Here is a 16,087-nt window from a genome sequence, read left to right on the forward strand (position 1 = left end):
ATGCAGTCGATCATTTCTTACCGAGCATCCTCTCTTTCTGCCGAAAAACAAAGATACGAAGGAGGTAGAGAGGAGAATAGGGGAGGAACACCTAGCAAAGCCGTGGATTTAAACCGTCATTAGACATTACCCTTCTTTATCGACAAACTTCGCAGCCGGCTGCTTGGAGTACAGGAAGCCGAGATTCGAACATATAACGACTGGCTTGTTAAACCAGCAACATACCACGAAGCTAACTGGGCGCTAGGGAGGAACATATAATCCCAAGTAACATTTTGGGTTTTATCACACTCTTATGGATGGAATTTAAGATCAAAATTAGTCATGAAATCCTTCTTAAGAGTACAATAAAACTTACATTGTTGCTTGGGATGTGCTAGCAGAATGTCAGTCATGTTCTTCGTCTATCCTCAACACGCCGACTCGTAGTGAGTCTACAGACGGGAGAGTCGAACAGTCATGGCCACTTAGATGACCGTACAATCGATCGAACAATCTTTAAAAAAATCTATAACGTCAAGTATTAAGGTAACTCAAAAGTTGCTCAGAGTCTCTATAAGAGAGATCTCAGCACGCTTACCGGTCTTGTGACAGGACATTGTACGAGTAAATATCAGCATCGGAATTTCGGTTTCGTACAAGATGATATTAAACCTCGGAACACTTGCTCAGCAATTGTGGAGCACAAATAGCAAGCAGACTGCAGTATCCCGAAAATGGGAGATAGTTTGCGTCGCTATTCAAGGTAACAAGGTTCTTAAGCCAAGTCATCTTTGATTGGCACCTGTCTCGCTCCAACTACCAGCCTATCACTTCCTCAATAAGTGATAGGCAAGCTTGATGCGTACAGTAAAAGAAATGAACGGGGCATACCACAATAGTTCAAAATACTGACGCAGTGGTAAGAGTACTCAACAGAAGATGGAAAAATAAGTAATTTTGCTGAACATAGTAACTATCTATGTTTTACTGATTGCGAAATATAATTATGTGTTTAAAAGGAGCGCTTAAAAATGAATTATACTCAATAACTTTGCACACGATTTTTTTATTGTTTTCAAATATTCTACAAAGTTATTTAGTGTGCTTAAATACACATTTTTATCAAAAAATTACACATTTTTCAATAGATTTTTTCTGAGATTCCTTTGGAGATCTCCTGATAGAAATAGCTTTTCTACGCGCGCAGTTGCCCAAAATTGAAAAAATGGGTATGAAATGGGGAAGGCAAGTGAGGAGCGTCCAATATAGCTCTAGCCATCCCAGGCCCCTACCTAGCGCCTCCACGTGGCCATACCTGGTAATGCTCTATTGAGTAGCCAAGCTAGGAGGTGCGATGCTGGGTGGTTCCCGGCTGCCTGGTCTCAAAACCGCAGTTTTGGGCAGACAACGGAGCCACACAGCCTAGCTAATAGGTAAGCCTAATAACCTAAAAATAAAAAATAAGAAAACTTATCCAATTTAATTCTACTATGTGTATATTATTCAATGACAGATACGTATTTCGCCTACGACTTGCAGGCTTCCTCAGTGTCTGTTTTCGAACACAGACACTGAGGAAGCCTGCAAGTCGTAGGCGAAATACGTATCTGTCATTGAATAAAATACACATAGTAGAATTAAATTGGATAAGTTTTCTTATTTTTTATTTTTAGGTTTCGTATTCTACTAAGACGCTCCAAAAACTTCAGTCAAGCCTAATAAGTTGTTTTAATTTTTTTTTTCGTTTTAGCTTATGAAGCATTTTCTGCTATATAGTAAAAACTTTGGCCAAAACGAGTTTTAATATTGCACATGGATACCAGAATGAAAAATTAAAATAACTATTAGAAGCACTTATGGAACCTCAAAGCACGCTATTCCATACGAAAGACTGCTGGTGAGATTGTTCTAATTTTACCCATATATGCCACATTTCATCTTAATATCATATTATTAACAGTATTATTATTGATATCATAAATGTGGAAGACTGGATGATAGAGTGGATTGCCAACCTGAATCCTTAAGGTCTGAAGCAAATGTGGCACTTCTCAATTTAAAACAAATAAATTATCACGTGGGTTAAAGTTGGTACAGCGAAATTGATTATTACATGGAAGGATCCTAATGCTGGAAGGCGACTCTTATAACCCCGGAATGCGCACAAGTGCCTCTGTTTGTGGGTCCGCCCAATCCCTTTTGGCCCTTCTGTAACAGCATTAGTGTGAAATTCATTTGATAATTAAATTTGGATCTACCGTATTTTTACCCACATACATTGGCAAGTCCTTGAAAGGATGGTGGCTTCCCCTATTACTACTACTAGTTGCCCGAAATTGAAATTTTTTTTTTTTGAATAGTGCGAATTTTTTCTATATATTTTATATCTTTTTAAACATTGAATAACTTTGTAGAACACTCGAAAGCAATAAAAAAACATGTGTAAAGTTATTGAGCATAATTGATTTTTAAGTGGTCTTTTTTAACACATCATTATATTTCGCAACCGGCAAGAGATAGATAGTTAGGCCATTGCAAATCATTTTCAAAGTTTTTGTCACACCCCCCCCCCCCCCTTGGAAATTGGCTTGAAAAATATAATTTGTAGGATATGAGTTAATTTTTTTTATAAAATCAATTGTCTGTGGGCTCTACAACCTGAAAACCTCGAAAAACGAGTTAGGCTAATGCTTCTAGCACGAAATAGAAATGGAAGTTCAAACAGTGAAATTTCCGAAATTCGGCCAAGAAAATTTTCTTCCGTCTTTGTCTTTTTGTTCGTAGATTTTGCATGAAAAATAACAACGTATTTATTAAAAGCAAGAATAGATTTGGTTTTCACGTTTAAACTTTAAGTAAAAATGCCTAAAATCCATTTTTTTTTGCTCGATTAAAAAATTCTCTTTGTTTTTTTTTTTGTAGGGAGAACAGTGGCCTAACACCGGAGGGACAAAAACTTTTTTTAATATTTGTAATGGCCTTACTATATTCAGCTAAGTTGCTTATTTTAGTACGTTCTGTAATTTTTTGGAGAAAAAGAATTTTTTTGAAATTATTTGAAAAACAAAAGTTCGGTGAATTCACGGTTACCTTAATAGTGCAGAAAGATGCGCTATATTTTATTATTAAACTTTTCCGAAGCCACTACCCTTGAAAAATTACGCATTTTTTACCTAATTACCAATGTCCGCACTTTTTCGAAACCGGACCACTGTGTATTCGTAGATAGGACTGTGGTCCTGTGCATGTCATATTTTTGATACGCAATTTGTATGTTTCGCAGCCCATGCCGTGCACATCGAGCTGGTTTTCTACACATCTATGGCGGTTTCCTTAGCCGCACTCAGCCGTTTCACAGTGACAACGACACTCCTATCAAGAGTGTAAAAAACGAGCTGCGTTATACCCAAGCAAAAATATGAGTTTTATTGTACTCTTATGGCGGTTTTTATTATCAATTTTGGTCTTAAATGCCATCATAAGAGCGGCACTTTGGCGGGCTGTGGGAGGTCACCGTTAAATCAGCCAAGAAACACTTGATACGTGAAATTGGTGTAGTAAACGTAACCTATGAAGACATGATCACTCTATTAGCCCAAGTCAAAATGCCCAAGTGCCAGAATTGCAGGCCCCTGATTCCAATTCCGTCCAATCTGTCAGGCCTGGAAGGAGCTGAATGATATTCCGGGCAACCTTATAACACATTTTAAACTTAAGCTTCGATAACGGGATGTAGCACTCAGGCTTTGCATTACTTTTGCTTTGCTTTGGGAACAAGAATAGCTCCAGCAGCTCCCGTCGTAGGCGATAAACTGCAAGCCTGCCATCAATCCAGTTGCTGGTCAGAAGAATCACCAAGGTGCATCCAGCCAGAGATGGCAAAATACGTATCGTTACCCTTAAAACTGCAACATCTTAAGCTGCCGTCCGACCTGTTGCAAAGATTGCCCTGCTACCGATGCAACAGCATCTAGAATCCAACGAAGATTGGGTAGAATATACAAAACTTGCTCGAGGCCTTCGTGGGAACCAGGCGTGGTGATTGCGGTTCCAATAGCTTACAGTAACCTTGTCAAGGCTACTTGGTCTTTCTTTTCCCAGATGATCGACGATTGTTTATCAACATCCACTTTAGTCACAGTCACATCTACCTACAGAACAACTCGTTGTAGACAAATGCGTACAGTTTCTGGTTCAAACTTATTACTGAGAAAAGGCGCATCACCGAGGCAATGTCTTCGTTAATGCAAGTGAAACCACATTATTCGCGGTGGCCTACTTCAGAGTAGGGAAACTCGACGGCCAAACCACTTTCGGCTCTACGCTTGAGGTTGCAAATAGCAATTTTGCGAAGCCGCTTGATATCATCGGTCTTGCAGAGTCACATCGTCGAAGTAAAGCAGTAGGTATGTTCTTCTGACGGACTTCGCAGCGGTATTATCTAGTTGGGAGCCGATCATCGACGGCATAAGCGGCACGTGCATGTCGTGTAGGGAAACTACTATCAATGAACCCTACTGGCGAGATAACGAATAGCGTAGTAATCCGTGTCCGGAAGCTATCAACGTCTAGTTCAACGAAACATAATTTCTTTGACAACCCGAGGAGTATAGGTCAAACCAAACAAAACCTTCATTAAAAAGATACGTGGAATTGGCGAAGTCATAAGATTTATATTGAAATTTCACTTGAGATGCATGTACAAATCTAGAAACTAAGAAGGTTTTCATACCTCCAACCTCAGATGGGTGGAGCGTGGGAAAGAATGGTTCAACCGGTAAAAACAGTTATAGAAATTGCCTGCAGTAACAACCGAAAGCCATCATCAACCAGTCACCAATTTGTATCTACTGCTAAAGGAGAAGTTCTTACTTCGAATAACGTCCTGCTAGCGAGCTTCAACGGTGTACACAAACCCGCGATAGTGTTCGCTGATCCTGTGACGGTCATTAAGAACCCCTTGGTATCAGATTCAACCCTCACTTTTGGAAGCATTTCATCACGGAATATCTCTCAAGGTTGACGAAGCGATCCAAATGGTTCAGTGATGTGAAACTTCTTACAAAATGAGATCTGGTCTTCATGGGCAGAGAAACGGCTGGCTGGCTGCGAGCTTTGATAATCATGGCTGTCAATTTTTCTATCATATTAAGTTAGGTGTAAGAAAGCAAGCTGCAAATCATAAGTATCGGTTTCACTACTGAGAACGTTCAAATGTACACTGATATTCATCATTATTTAAATTCACCATGTCTCCCTTCAATAGATTAAAGTTTTAGGTGAATTCAAATCAAGTTTTTAACTATTCATTATTCAAATATTAACCTTTTTCTTCGTCTGTCATCGTTCTCACCGAATGAAAAGCGCCAGTTTAATCATATTGGCAGACCTTTCGATATTCCAAGTCCGACTTTGAACCCAAACGATATGTTGCAATGCTAACTCGTTTATGAGGTACTTTTTTTGTCTCTGTAATGACATCTCATTCCAAACCTCCACTGGAATACATTTTTAGCAAAGATTTTGAGTTTGCAAGCTATTTTATCATTGCTGTCATAAGGTTAGAGCTAAGCTATGAAAGCATAATATGAAGGAATTTGAGCGTGTTTGTGGGAAACCGGCCTATTTTATATCACTATTTAGTTCATAAATAAAATTTTCATCATGTTAATCAAAACCTAATTGACACTAAAAAATACGGTTCTACTCACCCCATCATCATTCCCATATAGTTCGGTCGCATCGAATAGTACCCATCGCCTCCCCGATAGCTGGCCCGATCATCGTACGGTTCCGGCCGATAGTACCAGTTTCGATCGTCATAAATCGACCCACGGCCTCCGTAGTAGCCATAAATTCCACCAGGTCTTCCGCCACCGTACGATCGCATATCCCGGTCCGAATAACTACCTCCTCCTCCGCCGCCGCCGCCGCAACCACCGCATCGCTGGTCCCGCGCGTAGCGCCCGTACTCGTCCCTGGCGGCACGGTAAAGACTGCCAAACGTCGGATTGGTGGCCAATTGTGATGACGACAGCGATGATGACGACGATGACGACAGGCCACCGCCACCGCCGCCGCGGCCGCCGTCAACGGTACTTTCGCCGGATAAGCTGGCACACGAACCGGGCTGATGGAACGTTAACGAGGCCACCACTGCACAGGCGACGAGCTGCGAATTGAAAGAGGACATGATAATGGGAAAATTTTAGTATTAAATAAAGCTAATCGAGAGTTACTGAATGCCCGGGTGAATGAATAGATTGATTCTAGCCTCCCCCCGACCAAGAGAGGTAACGCAAGGTATGGCAACACTCACTTAACAAAACTGTGCACGGGGAAAATGCAATTCACTGGAATTAGTTTAACTCGATTTCGTTTAATAGTTAAATGGTTTATTCAACGCTTCGCTACAGAGGTCAGGGTGGCTGTGGTAAAATTAAGTTCCAAAACAAGAAAAAGTTTGGAAATTCCACACTCGAACCACCCTCGAGCGATGACAATTTCCCAATGCAATTACACTTCCAGCGAGCGTGGCGAGCACGAGCTCTCGTTTGTCGTTTTCAAATGCAGGTCAAAATTGTAACATGAGCGATTGTAATCCGGATGCCTACCACCGGCCGGCCAGCCAGCCACACACGGCTACTGTTACCGTACGGCCCAGCCGAGCTGAAGATAAACAGGAAAAACGACTCCACCAAAGCAGCTTCACGTTGGGTGGTGGGGTGGTAGGTGGGCGGGTTGGTGACAGCAGTTGGTTTAGTAGTCAGAGAATGTGTGTGAGAATGTGACAAAAATGAGCATTGCAGCATTGAATTCCGACGATAGCAATTACAGGTGCATTTAGTGAAAACTTTTACTACTTGATGGTTGCATTCCGCTGTTGATTCCGGTCCAGCTCCAGGGTTCTAAGGCGACACGAAGCGAAAGTGCAAAAGCTGCAGAGTGTAGTGATATGATGATATGGTGGAGGCGCTCGGTAGCCTGCGTTACGTTGCGTTGCGTTGGTAAGATAAATTGACACAATTCTCGATTCAGCGGGAGAGCATAGTATGAGCTGATGTTTTGTGCTGCATTGTTGTTAGGTATCTGAATGGCAATGGAGTAGGTGAGTGGGTGAGCGAGTGAGAGTGGCGTACGAACGTTTGAATGTGCACAGGAAAATAATCGTTAATTGCTTCGGATAATGGAAAAAGTGTAACTTGATGGCTGTCATTGGGCCAATGAATGGGGAAATTACAGGTTGGAAGCTGGGCATTGTGCTGAGGTAATGGACAGATGTAATGTTTCATAACGATATACATTTGCTGGTTGTGGAAATTGTGTTTTATATAATGGAAATAGCGCTCAGGATGGTTGGTATTGTGACAGTGCTTGCACAGGACATGATCGCTATTACGATAATTTGTTTTGCATTTTATTGGCGATGACAAAACTATGCGATACGTTTAAAGATGGAAATGTGGAATCAAATTTATAGGCCTAGACACCATTTCTATTTAAATTGCTTTTAATGATTTTTTAGAGAAAACTTCCAAAAGACTCAGACTCAGATTTTGCACACTAATTCGACCATTTGAAAAAATAAAGAACTTTTGGGTTCTGCTCCGAAGTTATACAAGATATAATATTGAAAGGGAACTATGATGGCAAAATAAAGATTCTTACTGCAATAAATAAATAGAATTGGATTTTATTATGTATAGGGTCAGGCATTTGTAACCAATTGTAGTGTAGCCAATTTCAGACCGGACGAGAAAAATCACCCAATTGAGCAACTCATAAACTCTCAAAACGGTAGGTTTTACTTAACCGAACGTTCATAGGAAAATTTGAGTCATCAGTTGGTCACCAGGAACCACCATCCGTTACAAATAATGGTTTTGGCCGCCATAATCGCGAGTGGGCACTCTCCATCTCCAATCGCCCCGGCTTCATCGATAGACTCCGTGATTATCTGAATCGACAACATTCAGTCCGCAGTGCGGTATCTCTCAAGGAAGTAATATATGACCACCTATTTAGGCTCTAATTTTCAGTGGTGTCTCCTGGATTCTACCAAATGGATGAGTGCTGATCTTTGTGGATGACTGTACTGTTCACTGGTAAGAACCATTCTCGAATGCGTGCCCATGGTCGTTATCTGAAGAATTTTGTTTTTTCGTTTGTTCAGTACGCAATATTCCATGAACGCAACTGCAAAACTTGCCTTCTTATGAAGACCGGTGCCAACCAAGCTATTTTCGGTGAAAAAAATATACAATCCGTGATTGACAGTCCTGCTTTTTTTTCTGTTTTACTTGTCTCTAACTCTTTCGTAGTCCAACGTACACTTAGTGGACGTAAAGTGGAGGAGTTTTTTGGTAGTCCAACGTACACTTAGTGGACGTAAAGTGGAGGAGTTTTTTGGTGCGAAGAATGATAAACTCTATCGGTTTGTACCAATGCAATGTTACGAATCGAGCGAGAAGTCAACCATGCCTACTCACACGCGAAAGAGTATGAGAAACATAGCATTCAACGCTTACGCCGCACACGCAGGCGTAAAAGAAACAGCCGCCGACGCTGTGTGCAGACATTCTGCTATCCACACACTCGCGCATGCACACCGGCTCACACCGTCTTCCTGCATAATAAGCTAGTCAAAAAACTCGTGGGGAATCAGCTGTCCGTGCTGGCTGGTGGCGCAGTGGGATAAAAATTTCTTTTCTTCTTTATCTTCTCCCTCGATTCTACAGACGCGGGCGGGAGTGCGAGCCGTTGCGAGTAATCGGTATCAGCCTGCAGATCGTGCTGCAACGATGAACGATGAGTGACGACTGTAGTTGTCAGCTAAACACACACTCGCAAAAACTCGTTGCAGTGCATGAAGAAATAAGAGCGGGAGTTTCAAAGGGATGCTTATGCCGGCGTGTTCGTTAGAATGAATACGCGTGTGTGAGAAAACTAGACGGAGCTCATAACTCGCTTCAACCTGATTTTCTGCAACTGAACCTTTCTAGGAATGAAAGATACAACTCCAACGCATACATTAAAGTTATAGTTTAAGTATAATTGGCTTGCCAAACACTAAAATTCAACTTTTAATTTGGGTATCGTTTTCAATTTGCGTTGCAAGTTTGACCCACCTTTCTAAAAATGATGTTTTGGTCAAAAATGGTTTTGGTGTGTGTGTGTGTGTGTGTGTGTGTGTGTGTGTGTGTGTGTGTGTGTGTGTGTGTGTGTGTGTGTGTGTGTGTGTGTGTGTGTGTGTGTGTGTGTGTGTGTGTGTGTGTGTGTGTGTGTGTGTGTGTGTGTGTGTGTGTGTGTGTGTGTGTGTGTGTGTGTGTGTGTGTGTGTGTGTGTGTGTGTGTGTGTGTGTGTGTGTGTGTGTGTGTGTGTGTGTGTGTGTGTGTGTGTGTGTGTGTGTGTGTGTGTGTGTGTGTGTGTGTGTGTGTGTGTGTGTGTGTGTGTGTGTGTGTGTGTGTGTGTGTGTGTGTGTGTGTGTGTGTGTGTGTGTGTGTGTGTGTGTGTGTGTGTGTGTGTGTGTGTGTGTGTGTGTGTGTGTGTGTGTGTGTGTGTGTGTGTGTGTGTGTGTGTGTGTGTGTGTGTGTGTGTGTGTGTGTGTGTGTGTGTGTGTGTGTGTGTGTGTGTGTGTGTGTGTGTGTGTGTGTGTGTGTGTGTGTGTGTGTGTGTGTGTGTGTGTGTGTGTGTGTGTGTGGAGAAGGAAAGAGACAAAGCAGACTAAACTGACTACGCGTGACGCGCATCGTCACGTTGCCGTAAGTCGGCTTCGTTCTGTTATATATAGGTTAAAGTGGACTGTACTGTGTATCGTAAAGGAAAGAACAAAATAAGGTGTCAGATTGCGCATTGCGCATTCCGCTTGGATTGCTTATGGTTATTTATGATGTGTGGACGATTGTGGGTTCTGGTAAGCGATGTTGCAATGGATTTATTTAGGTTGGCAGGTGGTTAGCCTTTCGGTGATGCCCGGCTTGGCTTGGTATTGCTCAAGACTTATGGTGCTGATTTGGGTTGTGTGGAATGATATATGATGATCTAGGTTTTAGAAAAGGTTGTTATTTGAGTATGCCAGATGAGTGGATGGGATTTTAGTTGTCTGGGATTGTTTAGTTAGCATCTGTGTAAAATCACATCACACAATCTTGACACATTTTTTGAATGTAATAAAACTATAAGCACCACCAGAACGTCCTGATGACCTCTATAAAACTATGCGCGATTCAAAAGGACTTGTGAGTGCCCTTGAAATACGCACGTAGTACGTCACTCACTCCAGGGTAACCGCGTCAGTTTATCTGAAAAACCGGTTCGTACACCATTCGAACCATATCAGACGACCCAATAAAATATTACAATCAGATAACACGGTTTAGCTGTGAACCAAATTTTGCAAATAAGGGAGCAGACAAGTGAGAACATTTTCGGAAGACCGGGAACAGAGTTGGAAAATAACACAACGCTGATTGGATATTTGTAAAATCTGGAAGGGAAAAACGGGAGTAAAACGGAGGAAAACAGGCTGCTTGCTTCAAACAAATAACGGAAATGAAATCGAGGGAAAATAAGGCAAAAACACGAGAGACTGGATAGAAAATTATGACGAATGGAGGAGAAAAAAAGAAAAATAAGAGAATGCAAATAAAAACAGAACGGCAGAAAAGCAAAAAAAGCAGGACTTAAAAAGTAACAGAAAGGAACAGACTAATAAAAAAAACGAACGACGAACGAATGGAAACCGGAAAAACCGGTATCAAAAAAAAAGAAAAAAGCCAATACGGAATAGAAAAGCAGAAAGAACGAGAGAAATGAGTCTAAAAGACAAAAAACGTAACAGCAAAAATCAGGATACAAGAAAAGGACGAAAAACGCGTTAGGAAAAGAAGAGAAAAGGGACAGTGAAAGAGGTAACAGCAGATAGAAAAATTGAGAGACAAGAAATGGAATACAAAAAACAAGAGACACTAAAAGGGAAAAGAAGGATAACGAGAGAAAAGAAAACTGATAGAGCCAACGATAAAAATGGGTAAAAGAGGAAAACCGGGATGTAAAAAGAGAAATATGCAAAAATGGAACAAAAAACTGAAAATAAAAACAGGGAAAAAGGACTAAAGGTAAAACATGAGACATAAAGAGGAAAAACGGGAGATGAAAACAAGAAAAGGGGAAAAAACGGAGACCAAAACAGAATAAAAAGATAGAAAAGACGGAAAAAGGGGGCATCATAAAGAGGAAAACAGCACAGACGAAGACGAAAAACGAAAATAAATGAAGTTAAAAAGAGTTAGAAAATACGACAACTGAAACGGAAATAGGAAAGAGAAAAGACTGGGAATAGGAAAGAAAATAAAAAAAGAACGAGGGAAAAGCAGGAGGAAAAATACGACTAAAAATAAAAAAAAAGAATTAGATAAGAAGAAAAACGAAGTAATGAAACAATGAAAATGAGGAAGAACGAATCGACAGTGTTGGCAAAAACTAAAAAAATTATACAAAAGAAGCAAATGGGACAAAAAAAGAAAACACGGGAGAGGTAAAATGTGGGAGAAAATAAAAAGCAAAATATCAATTTTAAATTCAAATAAAACTTTGTATCTCATTTCGTGTCCATGTCCGGTTCGAAGTAAAAGTTCAAGTTCAAATTAGTCCAAATTCAAGTCTTATTTATTATCCAATTTTAGGTTCAAATTTATGTCTAATTTAAACTCTGATTTAAAGTTCTATTTCAAGTATAATTTGAATTCCAATCTCTAGTCTGATTTCAACTTGAATTTCAAATCAGTTTCCACTTTCCAAGTCTAATTCAATACCAATTTCAAATAAAATTTCATGTACCTTTCGAAATAGAAACTTTAAATTCTGTTTTAAGTCCGATTTTATCTGCTTATATAAGAGGCTTATGTCTGCACCGAAAACCAGTCCTCTGACAGGACGTCATAAAAGGCGATATCGGTAATTAAAAACAGACCCCTTACAGGCCATCATGTTTTCGTAGCAATGAGGTCTATCCTCAGTCACCTCACTGGTCGACTGCTGGACTGCTCGATTGCTCAACTGGTTGATTAGACTGCTCGACTGGACTGGTCGATTAGACTGCTCGATTTGATTGCTCGACTGGACTGCTTAAGCGAACTGCTCGACTGAACTGTTCGATTCGACTGCTTGATTGGACAGATCGGCTTGACTGCTTGACTGAACAGCTCGATTTAACTGCTCGAGTGGACTACTCGACTTAACTACTCGATTCGTCTGCTTGACTTACTACTGGACCCGACTGCTCGACTTAACTGCACGATTGAACTACTCGAATGGACTGTTCGATTCGACTGCTTGACTGGACAGCATGATTCAACTGCTCAACCAGATTGCTCGATTCAACTGATCGACTAGACTACTCGATTTGATTGCTCGACTCAACTGACAGCTTGATTCAACAGCTCGACTAGACTGCTCGACTTAACTGCTCGACTCAACTGTTCGACTTAACTGCTCAACTGCACCGCTGGACCCGACTGCTCGACTTAGCAGTTTGATTCGACAACTCGACTTAACTGCTCGATTCAACTGCTCAACTGGTCTACTCTACTGAACTGCTCGACTCAACTGTTCAACTTAACTGCTCGACTGAACCGCTTGATCCGAATGCTCGACTAGACTGCTCGACTCAACTGCTCGACCGGACTGCTTGACTGAACAGCTTGATTTAACTGCTCGACTAGACTGCTCGATTTGACTGCTAGGCTTGACTGTTCGACTCGACTGCTCGACCCAACTGCTTGACTCGATTGCTTGATTCAACTGCTCGACTCGCCTGCTCAACTCGATTGCTTGTCACGATATCATATGGTCGATGTGCAATCAGACCGAACCAAGTCGCAAAATTTTAAAAATTGATTTAATGAAAGCAAACGATCAAGAATTTTCTAAGCAACATTTTACTCTAATCAGAATACATAAATGTTGCAAACAGCCAGCCAGTTTTTATTCAGTTAAATAAAATTCAATACGACCATAAAAACTATTTGTTTCAGTTTCCGGCTATGACTCTTATGTACAACATCGTAGAGCTATATTATACAATATAAGAACTCAAAGAACTAATACAAAGATTAAACATCTTCGCAAACACTGGTCAATGGAATGTATCCGCAGTTTTCTGAAAGCTGAACAAACATTTATATTTTCTGGAACGTAAGATTCGGGCTCAACTAGTTATTAGACACTAGTTGTAAGACTTCCAGTCCAAATGACTTCAAATTTAAGTCCAATTTCAAATTTAATTTTAAGTCCAATTTCCAGTTCAAGCTTTGCTTCAAAGCTTCACACCCAAATTAATCCGAAATCAGGTCTAATCCAGGCTTATTAATTTAACAGTTTTTATTACTGTCATTAATATTTTAATTCGATTTTGCTTCTAAAAAGTTGTAGTCGAGGGGGTAATACCGGCACTTTCAATCATGGTGGAATTGCAAAATATCTTACATCCCTTACTAGCACATACTGAATTCCTGCTTTCAAAATACCGAAGATTCCTATTTCATAGTAAAGGAGATTCCTTTATAGGGGATAGGAGTTCTGGAGATTCTCATACCCGAATCCTGATTGCTGGACATTCTGTACGAATTTTATGCAGAATTCCTATGCACGATTCCAATGCAAGGAATTCCAGAGATTCTGTGCGAATCTTTTAGGTTCGTCCGGGATATTAATAATTGTAGCATGTGTTCTAAAGATATAAAGACTCACGATTTTGTGATAACAACGAAACAAAATAATTGGGAATGTTTAAGAAGATAATACTATCATTATGCTATTCATTTTCCTGTCGCTGCTAATTTGCACAAAGGCGCAGTATGTCAATACAAATCAACTGGTATTTACTGTTTTGATGGCTTATGATGGTCGTTTGAACACTGTAGCTCTATTTGCACAACGATAATTTCAGTTGTGAAAAAAGTTCTTCGTCACAATTGAGAAATATTCCAGTTCAGATCTACAGTAACGCCATTGTCGTTGTACCACTGCTTAAACGAATTCGAATAGTGTCGTTTACCAAGTCTGTCCACAAAAGATATAAGATACGGTCTTATTGCTCCAGCAGCACCCAGTAATAGGGCTAGCAGCTCTTCTAAAGGCACTTGTTACATTTGTTGGTCACAGTTTCAGAAGTTAGTCTTACAGTCTCCCGGAAAACTTTTCCTATCAACAGAGGCGTAAAATTCATGTCCCTGAATTTGTTCGAAAACGTCAGAAGGTTTTCTCCTCCACAACCGCCCGGCGAGGTCGAATTCGGCCGCCATAGCTATTGCTCAAGAAGCAGGCTATGCTGACTCGGTGCAAGACGCTTCACCCTATCATCAAGCATTCTAGTGGCTCCATCGCACATTTCTGAAGAAGTTGATGACTAAACTAGTTCGGGAAACCAAGTTAATGTCAGCTCCGATCCGGTTCATCGCTGCTGACGGAAAATCGCACTCACCACCATTGAACGGCCTTTTTAAGGGCCACCAAAGTATCTCGGAAAGCCCGGTAAGATATTCAATATTATGCACAACAGCCAGACTAGAGTAGTCCAACGTCAATCATACGTTCGAGTCTTGTATTAACACCCACCTGATTTTTTATTTATTTTTTTTTAGCATTTTTCTATCAGTTTTGCACCATTAATATTTCATTTTTGATTTATCATCGCGGAACTTTTATGTTCCTGTCTGTTAAATTTGTTATTTTTGTTTCAATTTCATGTTATTTTGTCAACTGTAATTCAGAGCTCCATCAAATTCGAATGGTTTTTGCTATGCCATAAAAACAGGTTTTCTCAAATAAATAATACTAGGTATCTGAAAACATTTCAATATTTTTTCTGAATTGCTGAGGAAATATTTTTACATTTTGAGGCGAAATGACATATTATTTAAAACGTTGGTTTAATAGTTTTCAAACAAGCAATGCTAGAGAAAGTTTTCTGACAAAAAATTAGTGACCGGCATTTGGTATGGTGCATAAAAAGTCTGGAACGCATACAATGCGTTACATATAGCTAACGAATACTTAATACAAAGTAACAAATGAACAAAATGTTCAAAATGTATCGTCACAATAATTTATTCGACGGTCCCCTTCACTTGCAGGAGAAGGCAAAGAAAAATCGCAATAGAATGAAGGATTCCCACTGAAAAAAAACGCAACCAAATAGAACAAAAGCATCCTTCCATCATCAATCCTTCTAAGCTAGCATTTCTCGCGTTCGGCGAACGTCTGGATTCCACCGCCGCGGCTAACATGGGTCGATGTTGAATAAGTGATGAAATTACCACTAACATCTCCCGGTGAGTACTCCTCATCCTGGGCTAGGTACCTACTATAGGAACTTGTTCCAATGAAAGAACGCACTGGTTTCAGGAGTTATCACGGTTGAAACAACGTACCGCCCTGCCCCGTTGTTGTTGTCGTTGGGAATAGCCGGTAAACCACCCGCCCTGCAATAAGGTTATTTCAAGTTTCCACTACAGACATTGTTGCAACGAGTCGTTTTCCCCCCTGAGGTTCACATTCACACACATACTTAGACAAACAACTCAACTGAGCTTTGAATGGAAGGAGACTACTGTGTAAGACCCGTAGTTCGTACGCTCGTTAATTAAATTTGCTGTAAGAACTTCCAAGAAATGAACTTCAAACACGTTCATTCGAGACTCTTCAGCCATTGCGGTCACATTGAAACATCAGCCAGCAGTGACGGGTTCGGTCGGGGCGTCGTCGTCGTCGTCGGTCGATGAAACGGATTGCATGTGGATAATCTGATCTTGGCGGCATTCCGCTCGTTCCGTCCCTCGTCCCAGGTTCCGGCCGCCTCCCAGAACCGGAAGGGGTGGAGCAACACAGTTTGTTCCATTCTAAGGACTTTTATCAACAGCACAAGTTTCAGCCTGTAAACGTATGTCAGCAAGCACGCCATTTGCATGACGGACCCCCCTCCGCTCCGTAAGGAACACAAGTGGTCGTCACACACTCTCCTGTCGTACTTAATTGCTACCTCTTGAGAAGGTGCTTTGCCGTACACAAGCAGGGAAGAAAGATGGACTCGTTTTGAAGTCAATTG

General features: G+C 40.8%; 1 protein-coding gene across 1 annotated transcript in view; it reads right to left on the reverse strand.

The window, feature by feature from the left end:
* LOC128736820 (loricrin-like) overlaps positions 1-16,087 on the reverse strand; it is a 100,075-nt gene that overhangs the window by 57,247 nt on the left and 26,741 nt on the right. Inside the window, exon 2 of the mRNA XM_053831312.1 lies at positions 5,694-6,154. Within this exon, the coding sequence (XP_053687287.1) occupies positions 5,694-6,154 (461 nt within the window). The remainder of the gene's footprint in view (positions 1-5,693; positions 6,155-16,087) is intronic.

This window comes from Sabethes cyaneus, chromosome 2 (genome assembly GCF_943734655.1).
Source record: "Sabethes cyaneus chromosome 2, idSabCyanKW18_F2, whole genome shotgun sequence".
Lineage (NCBI taxonomy): Eukaryota > Metazoa > Arthropoda > Insecta > Diptera > Culicidae > Sabethes > Sabethes cyaneus.